The sequence below is a fragment of the Molothrus ater genome, chromosome 21, assembly GCF_012460135.2.
Source record: "Molothrus ater isolate BHLD 08-10-18 breed brown headed cowbird chromosome 21, BPBGC_Mater_1.1, whole genome shotgun sequence".
Taxonomy (NCBI): Eukaryota; Metazoa; Chordata; class Aves; order Passeriformes; family Icteridae; genus Molothrus; species Molothrus ater.
This window is the reverse complement of record NC_050498.2, coordinates 8,389,217-8,417,022: the sequence shown is the minus strand read 5'-3', so window position 1 is coordinate 8,417,022 and position 27,806 is coordinate 8,389,217. Positions and strand designations below refer to the sequence as shown.

The 27,806-nt window shown below is 52.1% G+C and overlaps 2 protein-coding genes and 1 long non-coding RNA gene across 3 annotated transcripts in view; 1 reads left to right on the top strand and 2 right to left on the bottom strand.

The window, feature by feature from the left end:
• Positions 1-5,998: 5,998 nt before the first annotated feature.
• On the top strand, positions 5,999-7,944 carry LOC118694301 (uncharacterized). The gene is made up of 3 exons (XR_004981403.1): positions 5,999-6,046; positions 6,433-6,588; positions 7,365-7,944. It is a non-coding gene; the product is annotated as an uncharacterized LOC118694301 (long non-coding RNA).
• Positions 7,945-9,460: 1,516 nt separating this feature from the next.
• Positions 9,461-15,864, bottom strand: RFLNB (refilin B). The gene is made up of 3 exons (XM_036395326.1): positions 15,661-15,864; positions 14,206-14,315; positions 9,461-12,185 (listed from the first exon to the last, which is right to left on the bottom strand). Exons 1-3 carry the CDS (start codon positions 15,862-15,864, stop codon positions 11,855-11,857), a joined length of 645 nt encoding a protein of 214 aa, XP_036251219.1. The 3' UTR covers positions 9,461-11,854.
• A 2,998-nt stretch (positions 15,865-18,862) lies between these two features.
• Positions 18,863-27,806, bottom strand: part of VPS53 (VPS53 subunit of GARP complex) — a 64,220-nt gene continuing 55,276 nt past the window's right edge. Inside the window, exons 19-22 of the mRNA XM_036395171.2 lie at positions 26,683-26,752; positions 24,265-24,402; positions 21,648-21,752; positions 18,863-21,361 (exon numbers count right to left, since the gene is read on the bottom strand). Coding sequence (XP_036251064.1) covers positions 21,191-21,361; positions 21,648-21,752; positions 24,265-24,402; positions 26,683-26,752 — 484 coding nt within the window. The 3' untranslated portion in view covers positions 18,863-21,190. The remainder of the gene's footprint in view (positions 21,362-21,647; positions 21,753-24,264; positions 24,403-26,682; positions 26,753-27,806) is intronic.

The window sequence follows — 27,806 nt, the reverse complement described above, 5'->3', positions numbered from 1 at the left end:
AATTACCTCTCCTTAATAAAATGTCAATGATTCTGTCCCTAATCTGAACCAAAAAGGTCTTGTTTACAGAGCACACCTGCTCAAGGGTGTGCAAGACAAAGCAAATGCTGGAAGAATACTGATGCTTCACAGCAAAATCTGCTTATTTTTTAACCTGTTTTAAAGAAAAATTCCCAATTCTGATCCACATTTTGCTTGCATGGGCAAGGCTCAGGTCTAATTCTCCTTTCCCTGTTCACATTGAGCCTGCAGCTCCCACAAGATCATTTCACAAGGCTTCCTTGGTAGCCCATGTGTAGATTCATACACAACTTCTGTGCCTCTGTGGCACAGGAAAACGATGCACATTTGGGAATAAACTGAGAAATTTAGAGAAATTTCTCAGTGTAGTTGTATCCAAAGTCAAAAAGGGCACCAGGGTTTGCCTGGGGATTTTGCCCTTTCAGGATAACCCAATCTGCCGCCAGGGGCACCCCAGCTCCCAGCCCCTGCAGCAGCAGGAGGGGCAGATCAGCCAGGAGAAAGCTGCTCCTACCTGTCCTGGCATCCAGGGAAAAGCTGTCAGAAGATGATTTTCTTTACAGGCAGCTCAGGCCAGCAGCTCCCACTGGGCTCTAATTTTGGCTGGCGAGTCAGGTTTTATCATAATAAAACTAACAACATCCACCACTTGTCATCAGCAACAAGTAATCCCCTTCCAAAAATACCACACTGGTATGGATGAATTATTTACACTCCATCACTGCTGCTGCTGCTTTCCTTCTCTTCTGCCCTGTGTCACTGTCCCTTTTATCCACAGGCAGCTCTGGGGACCTTCTGGCTGCTGTCCAGCATCAGCACTGGGCATGAGAGCATGGGTGGGAGCAGGAGCCTGATGCCACCTCCTGTCCCAGTGCCACCAGCAGTGCCACATCTGAACACATCAGGACAAAAGAGGAAGGGAGGAGGAGGAAAAAGCACCCAAAAAGGATTAAACCACTTGTTCCTCCCAGGGTGAGGACCTGTAAGAGGAGCATGGATTCAGCAGCTGCTCCTGGAGTTGTGAGGAAGGATTTTCACCTCTGCAGTCTGCCAGGGTCTCACAGCTCTTCCCACCAAACCCCAGCAGCAAGGACAGAGCTGCACCAGCCCCAAAAACCTCAGAGATGCTGCTGCCTCAGAAAATGTGCTTCCACTATTCTGGTGGGAGTAAAGGTGGAGAGGGAAGGAAAGGAAAAGGCAAACTGGGCTAGAGAAAGGGAAATGGGGAGAGGAAGGAAGGGAAAGATGAGTTTCCCTCAGCCCCTTGATTTACAGGGCTGAGGTGTGTGAAGGGATGGGATTATTTGGGGTTTGGTGCTTCCCCTGCCACTCCTGCAGCACCTCAGGGCTGGGACAGGGGACAAGGGACAAAGGACAGGCACAGCCCTGCACCTGCTCACGCAGGGACAAGGGTAGGGAACGGCTCCCAGTGACAAAGGGGCGAGTCCAGGCTTGTCCCTGTGTCACCCTGCCCTGGAGAGCTGCCGGGAGCGAGGGAAGGCGCTGGCATGGAGGGAGGAGAGGGGAAGGGAGAAAGTGAGGAGGAGGAGGAGGCAGGGAAGGGCTGAGGGGAGATAGGGGGAAGGCTCACAGGGGAGGAAGGTGCAGAGGGGTCACAGACAGGAGGGAGGCCACGCTGGGGCTGCTGAATTTCCTCCCTCTGCTCCCTGCCAGGCCATTCCAGGGCTGTTGGGCAGCAGAGGGATGCGGGCAGGAGGAGGAGGAGGAGGGACCCAGGACCCCCTCCAGCAGCTGGCACGAAGCCACCAGGGAGGAAGAAGCCACCACGCAGGAGTGCCACCAGTGCCATCACCGTCAGCACCAGGGCAGGTGAGAAAAACCAGCTTTTCCCAGGAAACCACCGATGGTGATTTAAAACCTTGCCCTGCCTCGTTTATACGCAGATTTTCCTCTCTAGCTACAAATTGATCCCAGAGATGGAGCACATGTAACTGCAGTAGGAGGCAGAAGGCACCTGCTGGGGAATAGAGAATTCCATAAAGTGCCCAGGATTTGGGAATATTTAAATATTCACCCTTGCACTGGGTTACAGCACTGATCTATCAATTAGGGTGAGTGGTTGGTAAAACTACGTGACTGTCGTAAAATTGCCATGAAGCGAAACTGTTGTAAAAGGTGCCGTAAAACGCGACTGTTGTAAAAATTGCCGTAAAGCGAGGCTGTCGCAAAAGGTGCCATAAAGCAAAGCCGTCGTAAAAGGTACCGTAAAGCGCGACTGTCGTAAAAGCTGCCGTAAAGCGCGACTGTCGTAAAAGCTGCCGTAAAGCAAAACTGTCGCAAAATGTGCCGTAAAGCACGACTGTCGCAAAAGCTGCCGTAAAGCGCGACTGTCGCAAAAGCTGCCGTAAAGCGCGACTGTCGTAAAAGCTGCCGTAAAGCAAAACTGTCGCAAAATGTGCCGTAAAGCACGACTGTCGCAAAAGCTGCCGTAAAGCAAAACTGTCGCAAAAGGTGCCGTAAAGCGCGACTGTCGTAAAAGCTGCCGTAAAGCGCGACTGTCGTAAAAGCTGCCGTAAAGCAAAACTGTCGCAAAAGGTGCCGTAAAGCACGACTGTCGCAAAAGCTGCCGTAAAGCGCGACTGCCGCAAAAGCTGCCGTAAAGCGCGACTGTCGCAAAAGCTGCCGTAAAGCAAAACTGTCGCAAAAGCTGCCGTAAAGCGCGACTGTCGTAAAAGCTGCCGTAAAGCAACACTGTCGCAAAATGTGCCGTAAAGCGCGACTGTCGCAAAAGGTGCCGTAAAGCGCGACTGTCGCAAAAGCTGCAGTAAAGCGCGACTGTCGCAAAAGCTGCCGTAAAGCAAAACTGTCGCAAAAGCTGCCGTAAAGCGCGACTGTCGTAAAAGCTGCCCTAAAGCAACACTGTCGTAAAAGCTGCCGTAAAGCAAAACTGTCGCAAAAGGTGCCGTAAAGCGCGACTGTCGCAAAAGGTGCCGTAAAGCGCGACTGTCGCAAAAGCTGCCGTAAAGCGCGACTGTCGTAAAAGCTGCCGTAAAGCGCGACTGTCGCAAAAGCTGCCGTAAAGCAAAACTGTCGCAAAAGGAGCCGTAAAGCGCGACTGTCGCAAAAGCTGCCGTAAAGCGCGACTGTCGCAAAAGCTGCCGTAAAGCAACACTGTCGCAAAAGGTGCCGTAAAGCGCGACTGTCGCAAAAGCTGCCGTAAAGCAAAACTGTCGCAAAAGGTGCCGTAAAGCAAAACTGTCGCAAAAGGTGCCGTAAAGCGCGACTGTCGCAAAAGGTGCCGTAAAGCGCGACTGTCGTAAAAGCTGCCGTAAAGCAACACTGTCGCAAAAGGTGCCGTAAAGCAAAACTGTCGCAAAAGCTGCCGTAAAGCGCGACTGTCGCAAAAGCTGCCGTAAAGCAAAACTGTCGCAAAAGCTGCAGTAAAGCGCGACTGTCGCAAAAGCTGCCGTAAAGCAAAACTGTCGCAAAAGGTGCCGTAAAGCAAAACTGTCGCAAAAGCTGCAGTAAAGCGCGACTGTCGCAAAAGCTGCCGTAAAGCAAAACTGTCGCAAAAGGTGCCGTAAAGCGCGACTGTCGCAAAAGGTGCCGTAAAGCGCGACTGTCGCAAAAGCTGCCGTAAAGCAACACTGTCGCAAAAGGTGCCGTAAAGCGCGACTGTCGCAAAAGCTGCCGTAAAGCGCGACTGTCGCAAAAGCTGCCGTAAAGCGCGACTGTCGTAAAAGCTGCCGTAAAGCAACACTGTCGCAAAAGGTGCCGTAAAGCGCGACTGTCGTAAAAGGTGCCGTAAAGCGCGACTGTCGTAAAAGCTGCCGTAAAGCAAAACTGTCGCAAAATGTGCCGTAAAGCAAAACTGTCGCAAAATGTGCCGTAAAGCAAAACTGTCGCAAAAGGTGCCGTAAAGCGCGACTGTCGTAAAAGGTGCCGTAAAGCGCGACTGTCGTAAAAGCTGCCGTAAAGCAAAACTGTCGCAAAATGTGCCGTAAAGCAAAACTGTCGCAAAAGGTGCCGTAAAGCGCGACTGTCGCAAAAGCTGCCGTAAAGCGCGACTGTCGTAAAAGCTGCCGTAAAGCGCGACTGTCGCAAAAGGTGCCGTAAAGCGCGACTGTCGCAAAAGCTGCCGTAAAGCGCGACTGTCGCAAAATGTGCCGTAAAGCGCGACTGTCGCAAAAGCTGCCGTAAAGCGCGACTGTCGTAAAAGCTGCCGTAAAGCAACACTGTCGCAAAAGGTGCCGTAAAGCGCGACTGTCGCAAAAGGTGCCGTAAAGCGCGACTGTCGCAAAAGCTGCAGTAAAGCGCGACTGTCGCAAAAGCTGCCGTAAAGCAAAACTGTCGCAAAAGGTGCCGTAAAGCAAAACTGTCGCAAAAGCTGCAGTAAAGCGCGACTGTCGCAAAAGCTGCCGTAAAGCAAAACTGTCGCAAAAGGTACCGTAAAGCGCGACTGTCGCAAAAGCTGCCGTAAAGCGCGACTGTCGTAAAAGCTGCCGTAAAGCAACACTGTCGCAAAAGCTGCCGTAAAGCGCGACTGTCGTAAAAGGTGCCGTAACGCAAAACTGTCGTAAAAGGTGCCGTAAAGCGCGACTGTCGTAAAAGGTGCCGTAAAGCGCGACTGTCGTAGAAGGGCGTGCCGTTCAGGCGTCCTCCCCACAGACTTGTAGGACACAGGTTTTTAAAGCACTTTATTAGTATCTCCCGCCAGGATCTGGCTGCCGAGGAGGTGGTCCCAGCTCGCTGGGCGCTGCTTGAGCTGTGTTTGCTGCACGGGGGATGCCTGCAGCAGCCACTCCGCCGAGCTCCGCCCCTCCTGCGACTCCGCCCCTCTCCGCCGCGAGTCTCCAGCGGGACACGCCCCCCCCTCCCCGTGGGACCGCTCAGCTCCGGTACCCGCGGTCCTGGTCGCCCCTGCCGGCCCGCCCCCGTCCTCTTGGCCCCTCCCACCGCTCCCACCATCCCCGCCTTTGCCACCCCGTTGGCTCCTGCTCTCCCGGCTACCGCGGGCCCCGCCCCTCAATCCCGCCTCTACGAGCTCCCCCCCCACCGGCGTCACCGCGGCGCCGCCCCCTCCTGCCCCCGCCGCTCCCCCCCCCCCCCCCCCCCCCCCCGCTACCCGCGAGTGCGGCCGCTTCTGCCGCCCCCCACGTCCCCCTCATCCCCTTTGCCGATACAGCGGGGTCGGCTGTGGCCCCAGTCCCGCCGCTGCTGCTCCGCCTCTGCAGTTCCCTGCGGCTCCCGGATCTGCGGCGCCGAGCACGCCTGGCGCGGCCGCGCCACGCCCCCAGTGCCCCCTGCGCGCGGTGCCGCGGGAAGCTCTGCCCGCCCCCCCCCGCCTCCCCCCCCCCGCCGGCGTTCCAAGCGCACGCAGCGCACCCCGAGCTGCCCACGGGCCCGCCCCTGCCGGCGTTTGGGCGCAATCCCCCGGTCCCGGCACGGCACCGCTTGCGCTGGGACCGGAGCGCCCCAGCCCGCCCACCACCCCGTGCCGGCGCCGCGGCGTCTGCACCAGTGGCTGCAGCCTCTGCCGTGCCTGCTGCCGCTCAAGCCCAGCCTCCCGTCAGCGCCGCCCCTGCCCGCCGGACCAGCAGCCCCCCCAGCCCCCAGCGGCCGCACGCCGCGGCCAAGCCGCCGACCAGCCCATCGCTCGCCATGGCCGCCCCGCAGCACCTCCCGCCGCCCCCACGCCGCCCCTCCCGCCACCCCGGGATCATGTCCCGCTGACGAGGCCGCCCCGCCGCCGCCCGTGGCCGCTTTCTGGCTCCTGCCGCCGCCGCTCCATGGCGGGCCGAGCCGTGCCTTCCCCAGCACAGCCTCCCGCTTAAGAGCTGCTGGATGCCGCGGCTCCGCCGCCTCCTGCAGCCACGGCCGTCCCGGCGTTTACTCATCCAACCACCGCGCCGCTCGCGGGATCAGCCGCACGCATGCGCAATTCTATCCCCACCGCCCCGCCGCCCCCCCCCCCCCCCCCCCCCCCCCCCCACTGGCAAAGCGGGCAAGAGAAACAGGAAGGGAAAGATGAGTTTCCCTCAGCCCCTTGATTTACAGGGCTGAGGTGTGTGAAGGGATGGGATGATTTGGGGTTTGGTGCTTCCCCTGCCAATCCTGCAGCACCTCAGGGCTGGGACAGGGGACAAGGGACAGGCACAGCCCTGCACCTGCTCACGCAGGGACAAGGGTAGGGAACGGCTCCCAGTGACAAAGGGGCGAGTCCAGGCTTGTCCCTGTGTCACCCTGCCCTGGAGAGCTGCCGGGAGCGAGGGAAGGCGCTGGCATGGAGGGAGGAGAGGGGAAGGGAGAAAGTGAGGAGGAGGAGGAGGCAGGGAAGGGCTGAGGGGAGATGGGGGGGAAGGCTCACAGGGGAGGAAGGTGCAGAGGGGTCACAGACAGGAGGGAGGCCACGCTGGGGCTGCTGAATTTCCTCCCTCTGCTCCCTGCCAGGCCATTCCAGGGCTGTTGGGCAGCAGAGGGATGCGGGCAGGAGGAGGAGGAGGAGGGACCCAGGACCCCCTCCAGCAGCTGGCACGAAGCCACCAGGGAGGAAGAAGCCACCACGCAGGAGTGCCACCAGTGCCATCACCGTCAGCACCAGGGCAGGTGAGAAAAACCAGCTTTTCCCAGGAAACCACCGATGGTGATTTAAAACCTTGCCCTGCCCCCTGTTTATACACAGATTTTCCTCTCTAGCTACAAATTGATCCCAGAGATGGAGCACATGTAACTGCAGTAGGAGGCAGAAGGCACCTGCTGGGGAATAGAGAATTCCATAAACTGCCCGGGATTTGGGATGCTGTTAATATTTAGGGGATATTTAAATATTCACCCTTGCACTGGGTTACAGCACTGATCTATCAGTCAGGGTGAGTGGTTGGTAAAACTACAGAAAAGGAAGGGTAAATTCAAAAAATTTTCTGTGCAAAGGAATAATTCCATTCATTTGCTCTATCTTAGTACAAAAAGTGCCTGAAATTTTCCAGAAATTGTACTATTAAAAAAATAAAATCATATGGCTCACTTTATTAATGGATGGCAGCTTAAAAAAATCCCCAACAACTCAGAATCAATTTCCTGCTAAAACTGAGTCAGGCAAATGCAGTGAACTTGATGCCAGTGCAGAAGTGCTATTAATGCATTAACAGCTTCAATAAATACATTTTACAGATGTGACAATCCCTATGCTGGCCAATCGGAAAAATATCTATTTCCTACTTAAAAATAAGATTTTTGGGCCATTACTATTTTTCCCGTAGATTTGGGGTTGTATTAAGGCACAGCAAGCCGTTGGCTCGTTTTATTTTTGTTTTATGAAATAATCAGGAAAGCCTGAGAGGCAACACTTACCTTTTTTCTAACAGCATTTATCATTTCAACAGCAGAACAAGACCACAAAAGCAGAAAGCAGCGGGCCCACTCCCCTCCAGCACTTCACATCCCAGCTCCTGGGAGGAACCCTGACTCAGCCCAAAGCTCTGCAGAGGGGAATCAGGAAGATGCAAAAATAAACAAGGCTGTAGCATCAGCTGGCAGCATTTTGGGTTCTGCTGGGGCAGGGGAAGGTCTCTGTGCTCAGCTGAGCCAAAGCCTCCGCTGGGATGGGATTCTGGAGGATCCCCAGGCAGAGAGGGAAAGGCTGCAGGTTTATAGGGTGAACAGGAGGAAAAGGTATGAACTGTACATCCAGGAGCACTTCCCAGCTGCCAGGAATTCCCCACCCCTCCATGGCAGCAGCAGGTAAAGGGGATTCCTGCAGTAATTACTTGGAAGAGCAAAAATTGCTGTGCCTGAATGCTGATTGAGGAATTGCTGTGAAATGAACGCTGAAGGAGCCTCCGAGCTGCACCAGGGGTGTCACCCAAAATCCCAACAATTTCTGTATCCTAACAGTGGTTCCTCAATGTCTGTGTGGAGAAAAGGACATTTATATTTTAATAAACAAACCAATCTGTTAAAATATGGCTGCAACTCAGACTGCATCAATAATTAGAAGTGCTCCTTTCCACACTGTGTTTGTGCTAATTATTGCTGTTGGTTTATTTACAAATAACACTGCTAAACTTTCCAAGTATTCACGTTGTACGCTGATCTCTGAGCACTTGAAGGACCAGACACCTTGTTTAGAGGCTGAAATTATTTCCAGGCACATGAACTTACCTTCCTTGAAACTGAGCGAGCTGCAAAGTCAGGATGGGAATGCAGCCCTCACCTCCTGGCTTTTGATCCAATTGTTAGGTTGAGTGGTTTATTTTGTAACAAAAATTCATTATCCCAGAACCTCAGATGTGACATTCTGGAGAAGCACATGTGAAAGGGAAACAGCACATCCAGAACAACAGGGCTTCCTTGGAATGGTGGCTGCTAATTAGAAGCTCATTGGGCCAATATGAATTAAAAATCACATGAGCAGCCTTGTACTCCCCAACTTCAAATTTTTATAGTAAAATAATGTTTTTCATACAGGGTGTCATGACAATATTTAAGGAGAACAGCCCAGCCCTCACTGCAGGAAGATTTGAAAGTTAGGTGACATCTGAAAGTCTCCCTGAAGTTCCCTGAAAAACACTGTGCTGACTTCTCAGGTTTTTTCTTGATGGCTTTTTAAATCGACCCTTTTATACAGCATTGATGTTTATAAGTGGCTTTTCTCCTGTTTAATACTTCAAAACTCCAGGATACCCAAAAGCTCTCAGAGCCTTTTGCTGGAAGCAGCAGCTTTGCAGCAGCTCCACGGCTCCCCAGACCCCAATAATGTCATTACATGCAACTCTAGAGCTTCCACAAGCACATAACCAGATGAACAATAAAAAAGTAAGCAAAAAATCCCATTAGGAATTAATTAACTGATGTTCAATTACATCCATTCTTGCTCTGCCAGAGTCACTAACAAAATCAGCACGCCTGCAAAATGTGGAAAGGTTAAAAGAACAGATTAAGCATCCAGAAAACCACCACAGCATTTCTCTCAACACAATAGCTTATAATCATCTCTTCTGGTTTTATAAAATTTAATGCATAACACACTCTAATCTTATATTTATGCTATGTTTACTAATGCAGCATTTGAGCATCTACATTTTTAAAATAAATTCCTGCCTGGATAAATACATGTTATATTTGAAAGGGATTAGTTCTTCACTTGTAGGATATGCTGAAATTCATACCAGAAACTCTCTTTAAAAACAAAACTGTACCAGATGAACGACTCAAACACATTAAGGAGAGGATTTTCAGCTGTCTTTAAAGAACTTTTTCAACGTCTTACTAAACTGAGAAATCCACATTTGGTGTTGGTTTGGTTTTTAATATAGACAGTTTTATATAGGAAACACCCTCCTAGAATATGTAAACAAAAATAGAAGAGGAAGGAGGGGAGATGGGATTGGCAGGAAATATTATGTATTTTTTTCTAAGTAACTACCACAATAAACACTGAAAAGCTTTGAATGAGAAATAAAGAGACTTCCCTGCAGGATGGTTTTCAGATCATTTATTACCAATAAAGTAAAAGACAAATTGAAAATCAGAAGGAGGGGGTGGGAAACATCACAGACACCAGAACACTTGCACAGAGCTAATCAGAGCTTTGCAAATGTTGGAACATAAATAATTTAAAAGGTATCTCTACCAATTAAAATATCCTTAAGAGGTACACATTAAGTTTGCTTGCTTTATAAAAATCAGGTGCTTTATCCTAAAACCGGAGCGTGAGGGGCATTTTGTGGGTTATTTTGCTTCTAACTAGGAACAGCTAATGGCTACAACTTAAAACAACCTCCTCTTAGATGTGTTCCAAGTGGATTCCTTGGGAGAGCATTTGTGGGAGCAATCCAGGGTCCGTGCTCTCCCAGAATCCTGTGCCCAGCAGCAGCAGCTGCAGGAGCGAGCTGCGGGGAGCGAGGGAGGGATGGAGCAACCCACCGAGCAGAGTGTGAAACCCCACGGGCTGTGGGGTGAGCTGGGCCCTCTGTTACACCACCAGGACATCCTGGGGCACACTTAGGGCACAATTGCATCATCTCTTTAAGACACATCTCCCCATCTTGCAGCCTGAGACCAAAGTGTTTAAGGGTGACGCCGCGCTGCTCTGAGCTCCGGAGCGCTGCCTGCCCAGCCGTGTCCTCTCTCATCCTGGGATTGTTTTGGGAGCTGCCTCTCTGAGGCAAGTACCAAAGGTGAAGGATGTTCTTTGCTGAGCTAATAAATAAGTAAAAAACCCCAACAAAAACAATAAAAAAAACCCCAAACCATACAAACTCAAGGTTTCCTTCCTGCTGCACTCTTCATCTCCCGACTCCTTTCAGTTCCCTGGGATTCACTTCCACACCATCCATCACACTTGCACAAACACACGTTAAGCACAGCTCAAGAACAGCCTCCCGAGGCTGCCACTGACAAAACTCACCCTTGGGGCTGTGCACTGCCAAGTCCTCTTTAAAAGCTGCTCCAGGACCGGTGTTGCACGCCCACACCTTGGGGGAGTTTTGGAACACGTGGGTGTCCAGCTCAGACAGGTCTATCAGGTGTTTCTGAGAGACTACACCACACAAAAAACCAGCACAACCCACGCTCCCCAAAGCAGATGCTCTCAACACTACACTCTGTCAACACAGGAAAAAAAATTCTGGGGAAACAAGGAAACCTCTCTGTCTTATTTTCATCAAGGCACACGATAAACGAACGCACGTAACATCCAGACAGACTTTCATAGTATCTGAAGCTATTCCCTTTGGTCCCCAAACTCATCACACACTCAGGAGAGGATTTTCAGCAGCCAGCAGACAGGCAGAGGCTGCCCCATCCCAGTGACATCCCCAATCCCCAGGACACAGATTTGTGCTATGACAAGCTCAGCTGGGAAGCAGAGCTACAGCTGTGGATTTTGTTATGCCCTACAAACCTGCCTGTCCCTTGCTACTTTTACCTCCTCCCAACCCCACCACAACAGTGTCTCACACCCAATCCAGCACCTCCTTGGCCATTCTGGGTCTCTCTGTCCAGCACTTTATCTGAATCTTGCTTTGGTTTACAGCTCCTTTAGAGCACGCAGCCTGTGTGGGCAAAAATAAGGCACTTGTGGTTTTCTACCTCCACATCACCAAGATCCAACAACACAGGGATAATTTCTGGCCTGATATTCTCTGTTACAAGCCCTGCTGCAGGCACAGAAACACTTGTGTGTCACACAGAACAAGGGCTCCTCATCACCCTAAGAACTGGAATCACACAGTCCTGTCTCTGCTGCCTGGAGCTGCAGAAGCAGTTCATCCCCCACTCTGCTCAGAACTCCTTTTCTTCCCAATTTACACCTTCACACAAAATGTGAATGCCACTTGTTAACATTTTTGTATGTGTTAAATGCAGAATTCTGGGGTTTTCTCTGTTAGCCTTTTCCAGCAATTTCCAGGGGATGGTTCTTCTGGAGAAAACACGATCTAAACTGAAATGGCTGACAGCAATATGTGTAACCAAACAACCTGCTGGATCCTCTGCAAGAGAGTGAACTGCCCTTGCTTTTTGCACATCACCAAAGCACCCAATGGATCTCCACCTACCAACCACTACCCCACACTCCTCCTTACCTGTCACCTTTTCCTCTGGGGGAAATCACTTCCCGTTGTTATTTTCACCTGATTACAGCGGGGAAGGGGAGGGAACTCGCGGCTTTCGGGAGGCGAAGAGCCAAGCCCCTCGCCAAGTTATTTTCCCACAGAAAACCACGCTCGGGCTGCCGTGAGGCTTAAAAGCAGGAATTAAGAGCTGAGAGAGGGGGTCTGTGCCTGCTTTTAGCAAGTGGAGTCAGCACAGTACGTGAGGGGCGGATCGGAGCGAGAGGGGCGGCCGCCCTCAGCAGCCATGCAGGCCGCGGTCAGCAGCCGTCCAGGCCGCACTCGGCGCTGGGGCACTCCGAGGTCTCCAGCTCCACGCTGGAGAGGAACCTGCGCGTGGCCTTGCGGCAGTTGTAGTCCAGCGTGGTGGTGTAGACAGTCTTGGCGTGCTTGGGGTAGATGATGGTGGTGCTGGTGAAGCGGCGGGGCCTGTGGCGCGGCTCGAAGCGCACCTCGGCCTTGTAGCTGCGCCACGAGCAGTTGGGCACGCAGACGATGGTCTGGCTGCACGAGGCCACGCTCAGCCCCACGGGGAGGTACACGTCGGCGATGAAGTGCTTCTCCGAGTCGTACCTCACCGAGGAGGTGTACCTGAAACAGAAGAGCCTGTGTTTATTCTGGAATAATCAGGCAAAATCACTGGGTTGGAAGAGATCTTTACGATCATCGAGTTCAACCCAGCCCCAACAACCCAGCTAAACCAAGCGCCACATCCAGTCTTGTTTTAAACACATCTACCTCCCTGGGCAGAAAGGTGCTCCCTGGGCACCTCATTCCAGTATTTTATAACCCTTTCTGTAAAAAATTTTTTTTCTAATATCCAACTTTTATTTCCCTCGGCGCAGCTTGAGACTATATCCGCTGGTTCTGTCAGTGCTGCCTGGAGAAAGAGACCAACCCCACCTGACTGCAACCACTTTTCAGGGAGTTGTAAAGAGTGATAAGGTCACCCCTGAGTCTCCTTTTCTCCAGGCTGAACACCCCCTGCTCCCTCAGTTGTTCCTCAAAGGGTTGGGTTCCAACCCCCTCACCAGCCTCGTTGCCCTCCTCTGGACAATCAAGCTTCTCAATGTCCTTCCCAAACTGAGGGGCGCAAAGAGTGATTACAGTGAGGAAGAAGTAATTCTAATATAAACTACAGAGTTTTAACTACAGCAGTGCAATTGTAGCTTGTAGCTAGGAGAGCATTTCTGTCGGAGACAAGCTCCAGTCACAGAAATACAACCTTTAAACATTGTTGACCTCGTCCATAGAAATAACTCTGTGTAGTCTCAGGCCAGTGATTCTTTAAAGGACAATTTCACATTTGCATGAGTGTTTTCTGGCATCAGCACGACTGATGGGACATCTGAGGTGGAAGAAGCAGGGCTGAGGATGGGTTGCTGCAGGGGATTTGTGAGCTCTGCTCATGGGTTTGTGGGGAAGAGGAACTGTCAGGTACTGGAGTGGCTCCTCACCCCACCTCACACAGAACCATCTGCTGGTGTCTTACACATTTACAGGATGAGAAAAGAGCCTCATGTTAGCAGCATTCCCAGGATTATCACCGCCTAGCCCAGCTGCCAGCACTACCAAAACGTCCTCTCAGCCCTGAGCTCTGTGAATGTACAAACCTCCTGCAAACTCCCAAACCCAGAGGCCTTGATCCACATTTAGGCTTGGCACACAAACATCCCAACTCCTCTGGGCTGGGAAGCACACGTTATCTCCTCAGCTTTTCTCTGCCAGGAATCACCCAGGAGTGCTCTGCTATCACCCCTGGCACGGGGCACTCTCTGAAGACAAACTCCTGAAGATTCAGCTGGCAGGAAAACACTCCAGTTTGCACACCCAAATCCTCCGTGCCTGGGTTGTAAAAGAAAGTTTTAATCTCCTTCACACTGCGACAACTCTGTTGGCTTTTCCACTAACTAAGGAGTTAACTGTCTCCAATTCCAGCCACAGCACAGCTCCTTCCCCACACCAGGACATAATTCTCCCTACCCTCCCCTGCATTAGGCTTCCATTTGATTTTATCAGCCTCTCTCTAATTGCACAGTCATCAACTGGGAGCCTTCTTTTCTCATTACTGCAAATCATGGTGTTCAAAGGAATAATTCACAGGCTGTGAAGTGATGCAGTGCATTAAAAAAAAAAGAATTGTGCACTCCTCTGAATGTTAACATTTCTTTTAGTTCACACAACCAGCCACAGCTGTTAAGATAGAAAGTGCTTATTATAAAACCAGGAGGTTGAAAGAACAAAATTTCTTTCCCTTAATGAAACAGTCCTCGGAAGATCTTTGAAGGTCTTCCCTCATGATTGCCTCCTGGTTAATCAGCTGAAGGGAACGTTTTGGAGCAATGCAAGGAAGGAAAAGCAGGAGAGTAAAATGTAAGAAAGTCTTCCTGGAAAAATAACCAACAAAACAACCATATGGGTGGGATTAAAAGAGGCTGAACACTCCTTTAGCCTGTACAAATGTCCAGGTCCAGGAATGTACAGCTGCAGTGAACAATGGCTCTGCAAATAAATTAACTTGACTCACAGGCACTGATAAGGCCTAACTGCTCGTTTACAGGCTAACTCCTCTAACTCCTTGCAAAGGAGATGACTGTAACACAATATTTACCTTATTTCCTTGGCTGGTAAAGGGTCAAACTCAACTCCTTCACCAAAGGATAAAGGACACAGTCTTGGAGGGCAGCTGGAGAGAACGGGGCTGGGGGAGAACACGGAACTCTGCAAAAGAAATGCAAAATGGTTTATGTTACCATACTGTTGTGCCTTTCATGTTACAATGCAGCACATTCTCAGGGAAACAGATTTATTTATCCCTTGGAAAAGAGCTGTTGAGGTTCACATTTACATGCAGGAGGATCTGCTATACCAAGATGTGCTACAGGTGCATCCTTTGGGCCTGACTCCACACTGGTCTAAAGCATCCTAGAGGTGGCCAGGAGCATTTTTTGAAGACAAGGTCCTAACTTGAGCAGCTTAATGCAGAGGAGCCACTCTGGGAAATGAGAGAGGAATGCAGCCCCTCTGTGCAGTGTAGTCTGTTCCCTGCATGAACCCACACTCAAATTAGAAGCAACATTTTTTGGTGCCTGAGAACTCCCTCCTTGCTGAATTCACCCCATACCCCCACGGACAGACCACAGAGGAAATTACCACAGGGCACCTCGCCGTGAGCCACCTCCCTGCTCCACAGCTACGCCCTGGCTCCCGTTTGAAGGCATTAAATCCAACCTAATTCACACACCAAGGGTCGGGAAGGATTAACTCATTCCTGCCGAGCGGCGGGTGATTCACTGCCTGTCCCTGTGCTCCTCTCCTGACACCCAGCACCACGAGCCGACACCGAACCCCACAGCCCGAGGAAACCAAAGCAGCCCTGAAGGATGGAACCCAACCCGTGTGTGTTTCTGAAGCCACCTCTGCACGTGTCTTTGCTATCGAGGGGCTGGGGGGCTGTGAGCATCTTTCCCTCCTATGGCCTTTTCCAATTTCACAGCAGCAACGCTGCAGAAAGAAGATTTTCCCTCTAAATCTGCAGTTTCCAAAGTATTTGCACCAGCAGCTCAACATCCAAAAACTATTTGGTGAAAAACCAAATTAACTGAAACCGCAGTTTATGCACGAGAAAGTTACTGCTCCGGGTCACTCCGGAATAACGGGAGTTCACTTTCCACAGGGATTTCCAAAGACATGCTGCGATGCCAGGAGGGACAGGAGCTTCCCTTGCAGACAGAGCTTTGTGAAAAGCCCCGGCCACCCCGGTTCCCGGCGGGACCCTTCCCTCCCGGCGCAAACCCATTCCGGGACACCACAGCGGCCGGAGGGCTCGGTGAAAACCGAGAAAAACCAGCGGGCGGTTCTTCCAACCCATCCCAGGGCGGCCAGACCCGGGTTCCTCCCTCCTTTCCCCGCGGGATGCGCGGAGCAGCGCGGCGGCTCCGCAGGGCAGCGGCTCCGCCGGGACCCCGCACCTGCCGCGGCGGCACCGGGGGCACCGGGGGATCGCGGCTGCCGGTCCCGGGGGCTCCGGAGGGTGCGGGCAGAGCGGGGAGGGGCCGGTACTCACCGCAGCGGAGGGCGCGGGCGGCTCGGGCTCCGGGAGCCCGTTGGCGGCGGCGCGGTCGGGGCTGCCCGAGGAGAGCAGCCAGGGCGGCGGGGCCGGGCCGGGGCTGGGCGGCAGCCCGGAGTCAGGGCTGTCGAGGCCGGAGTCGCCCCGCTTCCTCATGTCCGGGAGGTCGGGCACCTCCCGCAGGCTGAGCCGCCCCACCATGGCCGAGCCGCCGCCGCCGCCTGCCCCGGCCCGGCCCCTGCCCGCGCTGCGCTCCCTGCGCCGGCTGCGCCCGGGCGGCGGCGGCGGGCGGGGCGGACCGGGCCGGGGAGGGGCCACACAGGGGCGGGGCGTGCCCGGCCCGGTCCCACCGGGGTCCCGGGGTCCCACCCGTGTCTCTGTACCCTACCCGTGTCCCACCCGTGTCTCTGTACCCTACCCGTGTCCCGGTGTCCCACCCGTCTCCCTGTGTCCCACCCGTGTCTCTGTACCCTACCCGTGTCCCTCTATCCCACCCGTGTCCCACCGGTGTCCCTGTGTCTCACCCGTGTCTCTGTATCCCACCCTTGTCCCCGTATCCCCGCGTCCCACCGGTGTCCCCGTCCCCCGGGCTGTCCCCGTCCTCCCGGTACTCGCCGTTTTCCCGCAGTCCCTGCCCTCCTGGTGACCCCATTCCCGCACCCCCGTCCTGCCCCCTCGCTCGGAATTTGCCATTGGAAGGTGGCAGTGGCGGAGTCACCGTGCCTGGGTAAGGACAGACCGGCCTCAGTGCTCTGGTGGGGTTGACAAGGTGGGGATGGGTCCCGGGTTGGACTCGATGATCTCGGAGCTCTTTTCCAACCCAAACCATTCTGGGATTCTCTGGAACCGTGCCCGATGAGCTGCCCTCCACACATCCCGGTCCAACCCACAGTGCACCATCCCAAAGTGCTGCCAGCACGGATTTTGGGAAGCTCTGAAAGAGCTGCCAGATCCTGCTGGGCTGCCCCCACCTCCATTGGTGCTTTCCCCAACAGCAGGGATTTTGGCAGCCGGGTTAAGCCCCCCAAGTTCTCCCTCCAGGCTGCTCTTTCTCCCTCCCCATTCCCAAGCATTCAGGCCCAGGCAGCAGCACTGCTGCCTCTAATTGCATTTTTCAGGCAAAGCTGCCGAAGCTGAAACAAGAGAGCAGAAGGAAACGGTCTTTCTAGCACTACAGGAGAGCGAGGGAACCTTTTTTGGAAAATCCTAATGAAATAATTGCGCCATGTCATCAGATTTGGTGGGGGAATACTCTTGTGGAGGGAAAGCAACCCTGCAGCCGGCCAAAGTCAACACTCCCCTGCACAGAAAGCAGCAGTCTGGGCTGATGGGCCCAGCACAAGTGAGCCCAAACCTCTGAAAAAAATTCCTTCCCTGCCCCAAAATTAAAAGCAGAGCAGAACTTTCAGCCGTAGGCGTCTGTGGTTTGCAGCTATGCGGTGCTGGGAACTCCGGAGACTTCCTCAAGGAATTTACATTCCTTTGAAGAAATACTATGAGGCTGTTTGTCTTTGCTGAAAAATGCAGATGGAAAGAAAAGGAACATTAAGAATTTTGACTGAAATCTTTGGGGTCTGAGCAAATGTGCTGGACAGGTGTTTTCTTCCAATTTAAGTGTATCCCCCCCAAAAAAAGAGATGCTGGTCTCTGCAAGCAATAGGAAAACTGATCAGTCCTCGCTCCAAAATCTCCCATAAAAGCCCTTTATGAAATCAGATGCCTTGGAAGGCACTGGAGCAGTTTCCAGATGAACACAATCATCATTTCAGAGCTGCTGTGCAGCTCCTGGGTGAAAACCCATGCTGCCAACAACCCACTAAGTGCAGTTTAGGAGGGGAGAACTTGTGGCACATCCCAGCAGTCACCTCTGAGAGCTGTGGGTGCTCCCACAGCCACTCCCATGGGGATCAGGGTCCAAGACAGAGAGATCTCAGTGCCTGGGATAAGCAGAACTCATGGAAACCTTTCTGCTCCTTATTTACCAGCAAAAAACCTCCCATTCTGGCGTGGCTTGACACAAAAGTTAATTTTTTGTGCCTTTCCAGGTTCTCATTTCTGGGCTTTGCAGCCCACCCGAGGGTCTCCTGCAGCACCAACATCCAGACCTGCCGTTCTGCCTGCTAGGATGGAAAGGAAGTGTTTAAGCAGAATTTTAACTGCTCAATAACTCAAATACTGTTGAGTCACTGTGTACAGGGGCTCAGCTTTTTCAGGCCGTGTACTCTGCCCCCTCGGAAAGTCTGACTGGTTTCAAGTCTCAAACTGTACCAACCTGTGCCATTCCCTGATGCCATTGGAAATCTTGTCCCTTGCCTGTTTGTCCACATTATTTACTCTTTAACTGCCCACACACAGGCAGGATGGGGCAGATAAAAGTCTCTTATCAAGATCCTCCTTCCATAAAGGACTTTCCACCAGGCCGGGCGTGCTCAGCTTAATCAGCAATGAAACCACAGCCGATGCCACATGACAGCCCCATAGCTGGCAGAGGCAAACCAAAAGGATCCTGTGGTACCTGAAAAAGATAAAACTTTGGAAATAATAACTTTGGGAAAGGATGGGAAATGCCAGGCTGTGTCACAGAGGAGCTGTGCTCACCCAGCCCTGGGACTGATGGCAGGGACGAGCGCTGACAGCACGTGGCTGAAGCTGCCGAGGTTTCATCAGCTTTTACAGCCCTGCTGCCACCGCCCTCGTGGAGCCAAGCAGAGGCTCGTGGAGGCTTGGCCATCGTCACTGGGATGCTCAGAGTCTTGGCTGTAAATCTGGGGGAAGAAAGGAACACCCAGCGCCCGGCGCTGCTCCTGCCCAAGGGCGGAGGGGGCAGGACCGCCAGGAGAAAAGCAAATGAGTCATTAATTCTCTGAGTGAAAGGAGCTGCTCCAGCGTCATGCAGAGTGTGGAAAAAGGCACTACCCCTTAATTAATTCCAAAGGAAAAATTAGGATCTCCCAGAAATCACTCCCGCAGTGGCAGACAGCAGAACTGATGTGATTATTTAGAGGCACAAGGTCGGGAGCGTGGAGCCACCCACGCGGTGCAGGGAGCTGCTGTGAGTGTGGATGGTGCCAGAGAAGGTGGAAAAGGCAGAGAGGAGCTGCAGGAGCAGATGGACAGCAGGGAGTGCTGGGTCCAGCACAGTTTGGGTGAGGTCCATCCCAGCCACTGGGATTTGCAGCCATACAGAAACACCCAGCAATGAGCATCAGTTACCATTTAATTCACGTTAGTGTCACACCCCACGTACAGCCAGGATTACACCCCAGTCTGAAACCATAAAAAGTGGCATTTTGTACAGAAAACACATAATCATCCTTTATTCCCCAAAGCTGTAAACTCCAAAGAGCTAATGCACAAATAGAGACCTGCCAAATCTAATAAACACCCAAGAGCCAGGGGCACAAAACTCTTACACCAGAAGTAGGAAACTGTGGATTTGCTCTCTGAAAATGGAACTCCAAATACTCAGCCCTGTAGCGTTCTTCAAAGGCTGAAACTAAAAATTCATTTCTCATTTTATTTCCTCTTATCTACAGAATGAAATGCAGAGAATGAAATGGGGGAAGCCTTTGGGTAAGACACACGATGATAACTTCAACATCGTCTTCAGCTATTCATAATTTAGTAAGAGACTTAGCCTTAGACAAAGCAAAGAAAAATTCATCTAAAATAAATTATTCATCCCCTCATGGGAATAATGAATCTCTGCAAACCCATGTTCCCTCCTCTCCAGCTCTGCAGTGTGGTGCCTCGTGAGCCATCCTGCACATGCACCTTGAGATAATCTGTCCTTGGGGAATGGCTGCTCAGAATCCCAATGTGCTTTCAACCATTCCTCCTTCTGTCACCTAACGGGGAATCAGGAGGCAACAGCAGCTTTGTAAAACTGGAGTGATGAGAAACTGCTGTCCCTCCCCACAGGTGTTGTTATTGCTACTCTTCATTCCCCATCCCAGTGAAGCTCTGGCTGGATGGAACTCATGTTCCTGGAGTCTGATCTGCCCTCCCTGATGTGAAGCAGTGATTTTTACAATCCCTGTGAGTACAGCCCCTAAATAAATACAGTCCTAAGGCCCAAACTTGCCCTGGTGGGGAGCACAACCCTCCCAGGAAGGAAGGCATGGTTGTTCCTCACCTGCCACACTGGTACAGGACTTCCCTTTCCTGCACATGCAAGTGAAGTTTGAGTTAAATAACACAGGCACGACTGGCTGATCTGCCCTACACCCGTGTGGGATGCACTCATGGTTGGGCATAGGCCTTCAAAGTCTCCCAGAAAGGGCACGGAGGAGTTTGGGAAGAAATCCAGCAGTGCTAATAAAAAGGTGAGGCCTCAGTGCATGGAGACTCCTTGGAGAAGCATCCACTGATCCCAGCCCTGCTCCACGCTGGCTCAGTGCCTGGGAGCCAGGAGCTGGGCCATGGCAAGAGGGAGCTGGGTTATCCAAAATATTTCACTGCTGGTTCTCCTCCCCTCTGCACTGCTGCAAGATGAGGCTCAGAGGAGCAGGAGGAGGAGGAGGGCCTTGAAGCCTGAGGCTGCTGAAAGCCTCCTGTGCCACTAAGTGACCCTGGCGCCCTGACAGAGCCAACATTTCCAGCACCTCTCCCTTGCAGGGCAGCAGAGGTGCCAAGGTGGCACATCCCTGCTCAGGACACTCCAGCTGGAGTGAGAATGAGGGGCTGGAGCAGTCTGACACTCGCTCCATGAAGGGCTCTTTGTGGAGAGAGGGACAGATGCTGGCCAGGAAGGATGGGAACTCCCACTGGGGACAGCAGGTGAGCCCAGCACACACCAGGGAAGTACCAAGCAGCTGGAGAGGGCTCCACACGGGTCCTGCTTTAAGCTCTAACAGCAACAGAGGCTGCCAGCTGGTTGGCAGGAGCTTTGCCAGGGTGCAGAAGGCATTAATTCAGCCCTTTCCTCCTGTTCTGAAAAGGATTTGCCTTGCTGTTTCATGGTGCTGTGTGCATGCCTGTCCTGGGAGCAGGGGAGAAATCTGCCTTGGGGTTCCCTCCTGGGCATCTCATTGATCCAGTGGAGCTGCAGGTGCCTGGATCCCAGCTGTTAAAGGGTTGGGGTTTTGGTGGTGGTGATGGGGTTGGTTCCCCCCACTCCACAATAAATAATGAATCAGAGGAACAGCTCTGCAGCAGGGAGTGAGAACTGAGGGAGTGAGAACTGAAGCAAAACCCTCAGTGCTGCAGCAGGAGCTCAGCCAGGATAAAAGCTGCGACACCAAGTGTATCACAGCCAGACAGTCTCTGAATCCACCTGAATGCTTTCTGTAGCTGCTGGCTTCCAGGTACTTCTGTTTTCTCCATCACATGGGCCTGGCAATGCCCTGGGTATCACTCCTGCTAAGCTGAGGGCAACACCTTGGTCAGATTCCTCCTCCTCGGTCTGAAAGCGTCGCGGCACAGCAGGGACTGGGAGGGACAGCACAGGGGTGTAAATCACAACCTGACCAGCTCTGCTCCCCCTCCCTGCCAGCAGCCCCGAGGCAGGGAGCTCCCCTGTGCTCGCTCAGAGCCTCTTCTTGATGAGTTTCTCCAGTTTGCGGATGCGGGAGGATTCCTGCTCGGGCGTGGGAGCGCTCAGCGAGAGCGAGCCGGAGCCGTCGCCGCCGGGGGGAGGAGCGGGGAGGCGCAGGCGGAAAAGGTCCAACATGCTGCTCTGCTCACTCCTCTTCAGGCCCTGAGGGAGCAAGGGACAGCACTCACTGACCTGGGAGCACCTGCAGCAGAGCCCATTCAAACCTCCACCTCCCGCTCAGCCAGCACAAAGAGCTCTGGGTGATCCCGAGCAGAGCAGGTATCAAAATGTGAAATGAACTCGAAACTTTTTCTTCAGCAGCAACTCTACTTTCAAAGTAAAGATACACTTGTCTTAAAGCGCTTCTCTCATCCCCAAGCCCCTCAAAATTCACAGTGAAGTCCCCAGCAATCCCAAAGCAGCACAGAAGCCCTGCACTGGTTCTCACCTTCATGTCGAGGATCTTCTGGAATGTGTCAGTGCTGCAGTCAGCGAGGAGCTTGATGTAATTGTCCACAAACACAACTGGGGGCTCGTGTGGAGCCATCACCACCTGCCAAGACAAGGAAAAGGAGATCAGACAAACAACAGGAATTAAAGGCAGTGCTCAGTCAACTCTGGCACAGGAGTGACAGCAAGGCTGGCTCCTAAAATAAAATGCCAAAGGAAAAAGAAAGAGGCTGGATATGAGAGGGGTGAAGGTGAGTGAAGAGAAGCAGAGTAAGGACAGGGAGGAAGTTGGGTCTCTTTCAGCACAGCAGCGCTGCTCGTGGGCTCTGCATCGTGTTTCAAAGGGCAGCAGGACTTTGTCTGTGGCCTGTGGGCTGGCAGGCACTGGGGTATTGTTAAAGCTCAAGATTTTATCATGTTGCAGGGGGAAGACAAGCTGGGGAGCTGCTCAGGGGACAGCGCTGGCAGTGGTGGTGACACTCACAAAGTCCCAGGAGATCAGGCAGCCTGGACAGAATCCAGACCCTCAGCTTGGCTGTGTGTCCCTCCTGCTCCCTCCTGCCTGGAGGCAGGACACACAGTGTGCCACAGGGGAATGTGACAATGCTCTGGTCACTCCCTCAGTGCCCAGGACAGCGAGGGCCGGAGCTCTCTGCTCTGCAGCTCTCCTGACATGGCACCAGTGGGTGAGCAGTGCCTCACACAGCCACTCTGTCCCTGGGGTGCAGCTCCTCTTGGACACTCCTCTGGAGAGGAGGAATGAAGGATGGGAACCCCCCACCAACATCTGCCCAGGAGCAATCACAAAAAACAGGGAAAAAATCAAAATAGCATCAAAGCTGGTAAGATGATCCCTCACTGATGTGCTTTTCTTACATAAGCAGCAAGCTCCAGAGAACACAACTTTTGATAATGCTGGGCAGCCAAACCATCTTCCTGGGGAAGAGTGTGTGTGTGTGATTGTCTGAGTGTGTGTAAATGGGCAGAAACAGCACCAGACCAGACCCTCCCCTGTCTCCAAAAACATTTCCATATGTTTGCACTGACCCAGCTCACCCCACACTGCATTCTGTCACCAAGACATTTCTTTCTTCCCCTGCACTTCAGACCACTGAAACATCATAGCCATGTATACACTTATAAATCCTTAATTTACAGCCCTTGTAAAAATCCTCTGCCAAGATGAAAAGCTGGAGCTTCAGAGAGCGTGGCCAGAGGAGAAGGGGAAGAGCTCAGCAGGATGTGCATGGCCCAGGGCCCTCCTCCCCACTCCCATCTGTGCTTCGTGGGGCTCAGCTCAATGGACTTGTTTGTGCTGCCCATGGGCCCAAAGTTTGTCTTCCTGCATTACCTGCCCCAGAACAAGCCTGGGAACACAGACTGGAGCTCCCAGTGCTGTCAGCCTGTGGCTGTTTGATTTGCAGTTCTGCACACTGAGCCCTCGCAAGGCCAGCATGGATTGTGTGACACAGCAGTGACACTGCTGCTGCACAGCCTGGGGACCTGCAGCACTCCATGTGCTGCTTTCCTCTCCAATGTGATGCTAAGGGTACACAAATTAACTCCATTACTCTTCTGATTCACACACAAGCTCCAAGGAAAGCCCTGCTCTGTACACAACAGGCACCAATCTTCCCTGCTCCCGTTAGCACAAACCAGGAACATTTTTTATTCAGGTCATTTCTAGGAAAATTTAGTCTACAAATCACTAACATTTCAGTCACCTCACTCCAAAAGCAGGGAGCTGGAGAGCTGATGTCTGAACCCAGAGCACAAACTCAGCTGTGACATTCCCCTGGGCATGGGAGCAGAGCCATCCTGAGCAGCAGCTGAGGAGGGACAGCCCAGGCTCCTCACCCCCCTGGCCCTGGCTGTGCTTTACAGGAGGCTCTGGCTGGCAGCTGCCTGTCCTGCCTGACCCCAGGTCCCACTAATTCCCTCCCAGGAATGCCTTCCCAGCATTGCTGGCCAGCAGGGGACAATCCCATCACCCAGGAGGGCACAACTGTGCAGCTCCCACAGCTCCTCCTGGGATCAAACCTGACTGCAGCACCAGCTGGGAAGGGCAGATTGCTTTCCTTGCTGCTTTTCATGAAGACAACACTCTGCTTTTGGGTCATTTTCCAGGCACCAGGTCTGGAAAATGAAAAAGGGCTCTGGTGAGTACAGTAACCCAGACATGTTTGCACTGGCTGTTACACTAGACAGTAAACAGGTGACTCAAGCACAGCTTGGCTCCCCTGAGTGAGGAGTCTGCACAAAGGCCTGGAGTAACCTGAACCCTGGGCTGTGCCCCACACCAGACCCTCAGGGATGCAAACTTTGATTTCCACCAGCTCCTGAGGGAACCTGGTGCCCCAACTCTCCAAACTTGAGCCGTTGGTTGCCTTGAAAAGTGAGGGTGAAAACTCCTTGGTGGTATTAGAAGAGAGTGGGGGCAAACCCAAGGGGAGTGAGCCAGGTCTGCAGAGCAGCTGGCAGAGCCCCCAGGCAGGCTCACAAACCTCATGTGCAATTGCAGATTGCTGCATTCAGAGGAAGGGCCCCCTGGAATTCACTGCTGTGATTCCCAGGCCAGCAGTCTGGCTGGCAGGGTATCAACAGGCTTGAGTTACCTTCAGGATCATTTCAGCCCGAGTCATGCCTTTCACCACTATCTTTGTGTAGCTGGCAGGAGCCTTCCTCACCACTTGGGACCCGATGGAGGGAAGATCCAGGAGAACCATCTTCAGAGAGTGAGTGTCCAGCAGCAGCTGCAAGAGTTAACCACACTCTGTTACACAGGCTCCTTCTATACCAAAATCCATCAGCTGCTCTAACCCAACACCCTTAAAAGTTTAACATCCTTAAAAGTTTAACATCCTTAAAAGTTTAACATCCTTAAAAGTTTAACACTTCCCACACTGGAAGAAGTCCTGGTAATTGCACTGCAGAACAGGAGGGACTGAGCCATGTAATGACACTTCCAGGAGACAGGATCACCCCCATGGCTACAGATCAGCATCGTGGTTGATTTTAACACAGCACTGCTCTGCTGACTGGAAATGACTTCTGGCAGCCCAACATCTGGCACATCAGGCACAGATTTCCAGTCCTCCCCCCCAAAAAGTATGAAGTGAAATAATCTTGGTTACCTGGAGCTGCATCATGATTTAGATATTGAGGTCAAATGAACTAACACCAGCCACACACACAGTCAGGTTTTCTGCATTTACTCAACCCCTTGATTGGGGTTTATTTCCTTAAAAACTGTCACACAATGCAGCTACACTGAGAACTGCTCACACCCTGGATGTTGTTTGTTTCTACCCCAGCAAATAAATAAGCAGCAGCCACGAAATTGAGCCCAGACAGACAGCACTGTCTTGTGACAAAATGCTGTGGGTTGGGGCTCCTTAGAGCAAAATTATCCTGAATACCACACTCCTCTGATTGCACAAAGTGTGTCTGAAGAGACAAGACCAGTGAAGAACAGAAATCTGAAATCAAACCAGAGGAAAGAGCAGCCCAATTTATTTAGACAGCAGTGAGCGTGAAAGCCTGCTGGGCTGTCAGCACACCCAGAGCATTTCCTCAAAAAGGGAGCTCCTTCTGGAGGGACACAAAACATCCTGGGCACTGCAGAACCCCCAGCAGTGACCACAATGATGTGAACATTGAATTCCTACATGTGCTGAGGCCAAAGGAACACAAAGGAGTGGCTGTGGAGGAGGAGGAGAGGCTGGCAGGAGTGTGCACCCCATTATCTGCAGTGTCCTTGCTGCTGCTGCCTTCCCATGGCTTGCATGAGAAGAACTGATCCATCAATCTCCTCCTGGAGCCAGGAAAGCACAGCACAGATGAGCAGCTCTGTGCAGCCCAGGCTGCTGGAACCCACAGCTCAGGCTGTCATTGCTGGGTTCCTGTGTGCCTACCAGGGATTCCAGAGAGGGAGAGATTCCAGGGTTGGGGAATTCACATCCTCCCCACATCAGCTCTCTCATGGCTAACAGGAGTTCTGCACACTCTGCAGCCTTTCCCACAGGCACAGCTCCTGCAGACTCTGTCTCCTCACCCCATTTTCCATTCCAGGTCCCTGGCATTGCTAACTCACTGCCAAAGCTTGCTGGGGTGCAGAGTTGTTAAGTCAGAGAGGAAAACACAGAAAGCAAAACCCCACAGGTCTTGTTCCCTGCACTGAACACTAAATACCTCCATAAATATCACCCCAGCATTCATATTGCAGCTGTAATTATCAGCAAACAGCAGGAAAGGCTGTGTGTAGAACCAGAAAGGCCAGGAAAATGGATTCCCCAGCAACATCTGCAGCAGGGAGGAGAAGGTGGCACAGAAAGATGCTGGTGGGTGACCAGAGGGGTTCAAAAGATTTTAAGGGAATTGGGGTTCAACTTGCTGCAGAGAGAGATCAGCTCCTGAAACCTCTGCACCCTTAACCCCAGGGATGTATGTCCCACTTGTAATGGCAAGGATTCACTGGGAATCAGCCTAATAAAAACCTTCCCAGCCTGCTTTAAAGAAGCAAATTGGGCCTGTATTCCCATACAAGAATATTGAAAGCTTTTAACATTAGACACAAGCCCACTGCTGGTTAATCACTTGAGAAGCTTATTTTAAAAAGACTCCCTTTAATCACTCTCAGGTTATTGCTCATCACACAAGGCAAACAGGCACTGAGCTTCACTCATTTGCTTTCCATTAAGGATGAGGAAGGTTTTGATGTAAAGCTCCTGTTTCCTTTTGCAGACACTGCTCAGAACCATCTTTGATGCCTAAAACCCAAGCAGCTTTGAAGGAACCCATTTGAAGTTCACAGCAGTCCCATTAGGGATGATTCTGCTTTTTTTGCTTTTTCTTTCTTTTTTTTTTATGAGCCCACAGGAGTAATAAGCTCTATGTGCAGGGGACAGATGAAATCCTGCCTCTTCCAAATCCCATCCTCACAGGGTCCAGCCCATGGCAGGGTGGGAGATACCTCAATTTCCTGAACCCAAAAACCATCAAATACGACAGCCAATGCACCTATTTCTCCTTACCTGTTCTGCACCCACCATGCTGATAGGCTTGCACTTGAAGAGATGGTTAATGAACTTGGGAATGAAGGAGCTGCAGGAGAGGTACAAAAGGATACAATTACATAAGAATATTTGCAGTCAGACAGTCTTCTGTGGTGACAAAGCATGCAGAACCAAACCAGGATGGCTTCCACAAAGACACTCCCAGTGCCAGCTTCCCAAACTGATTCCAGACATGTTAAATGTACTAAATAAAAAACCCCCAACCCCTAGGCACAGTTCTTTTGCTTTAATCCCTCCTGATCTCCAAGTTTATTGAGAAGCTGCACACACACGCTCTAGAGGTAAATAAATTGCTATAAACTAAATATGAAGTGTTGCAGTAAAAGGTCAGCAAACAAACAATTTTATTTATCAGGATTAGTCTCACTGCTCATGAGTGGATGTATCTTGACTGTATCCAGAACCTACATTTTCCTGCACACAAGTAATTCCATAACATGCATATTACACACTGAACTTGAGGTCCAGCCAAGGCTGGAGGTCTGCTGGGCCCTGGACACTCACACTGAGGCACCTTTCCAGAAAGCTCCTGGCCAACACAATCAAGACAAGAAAAAGTTTTGTGAAAAGGAAAACACCATTACCATATTTTACTGTCATGGGTTTCAGACTCAGAAAAATGACTGCCCAAGCAGAGAGAGCTTGGTGAGGATGGAAGCCCAATATTCACCACTTCAGAGCATCTGCTTGGGGTTCAGCTGATTTTTGCCTCTTGGTTTGAGGCTTTGAAGCAGTTTCATTGCAAAAGCACTGGTTGGGCACCTGCAGGACAAGCTCCTGCCCCTGGCTCCACCAAGGAGCAGCACCAGGAAAGCTCAGGAGCCACAGACTCTGTCAGGACCCCACCACTTGACCAAGTCCTCCTCTCACTGCCTTGTTTTTAATGTACTCTCCTTCTTTCACATGTCCTCCTCTGGCTGAGTGCCTGCAGGGCTCACATTTCCAGCACTTGCCCATGACCTGGTGGCAGCTCCTGGGTTTTAATGGCTCTGTCCTGAGTCAGTCAGGTGCTGTACTCTGGACTGAGGCTGTCCATGATGATGATCTAAATTCAGCATGGTTTCCTCCTTGCATCTGTTAAG

Coding starts and splice junctions, on each gene's coding strand:
- RFLNB (XM_036395326.1), bottom strand. CDS start 15,864: ATGGTGGGGCGGCTCAGCCTGCGGGAGGTGCCCGACCTCCCGGACATG. Junction 14,316..15,660: donor CGCCCGCGCCCTCCGCTGCG/GTGAGTACCGGC, acceptor TTTCTTTTGCAG/AGTTCCGTGTTCTCCCCCAG. Junction 12,186..14,205: donor TTACCAGCCAAGGAAATAAG/GTAAATATTGTG, acceptor CTTCTGTTTCAG/GTACACCTCCTCGGTGAGGT.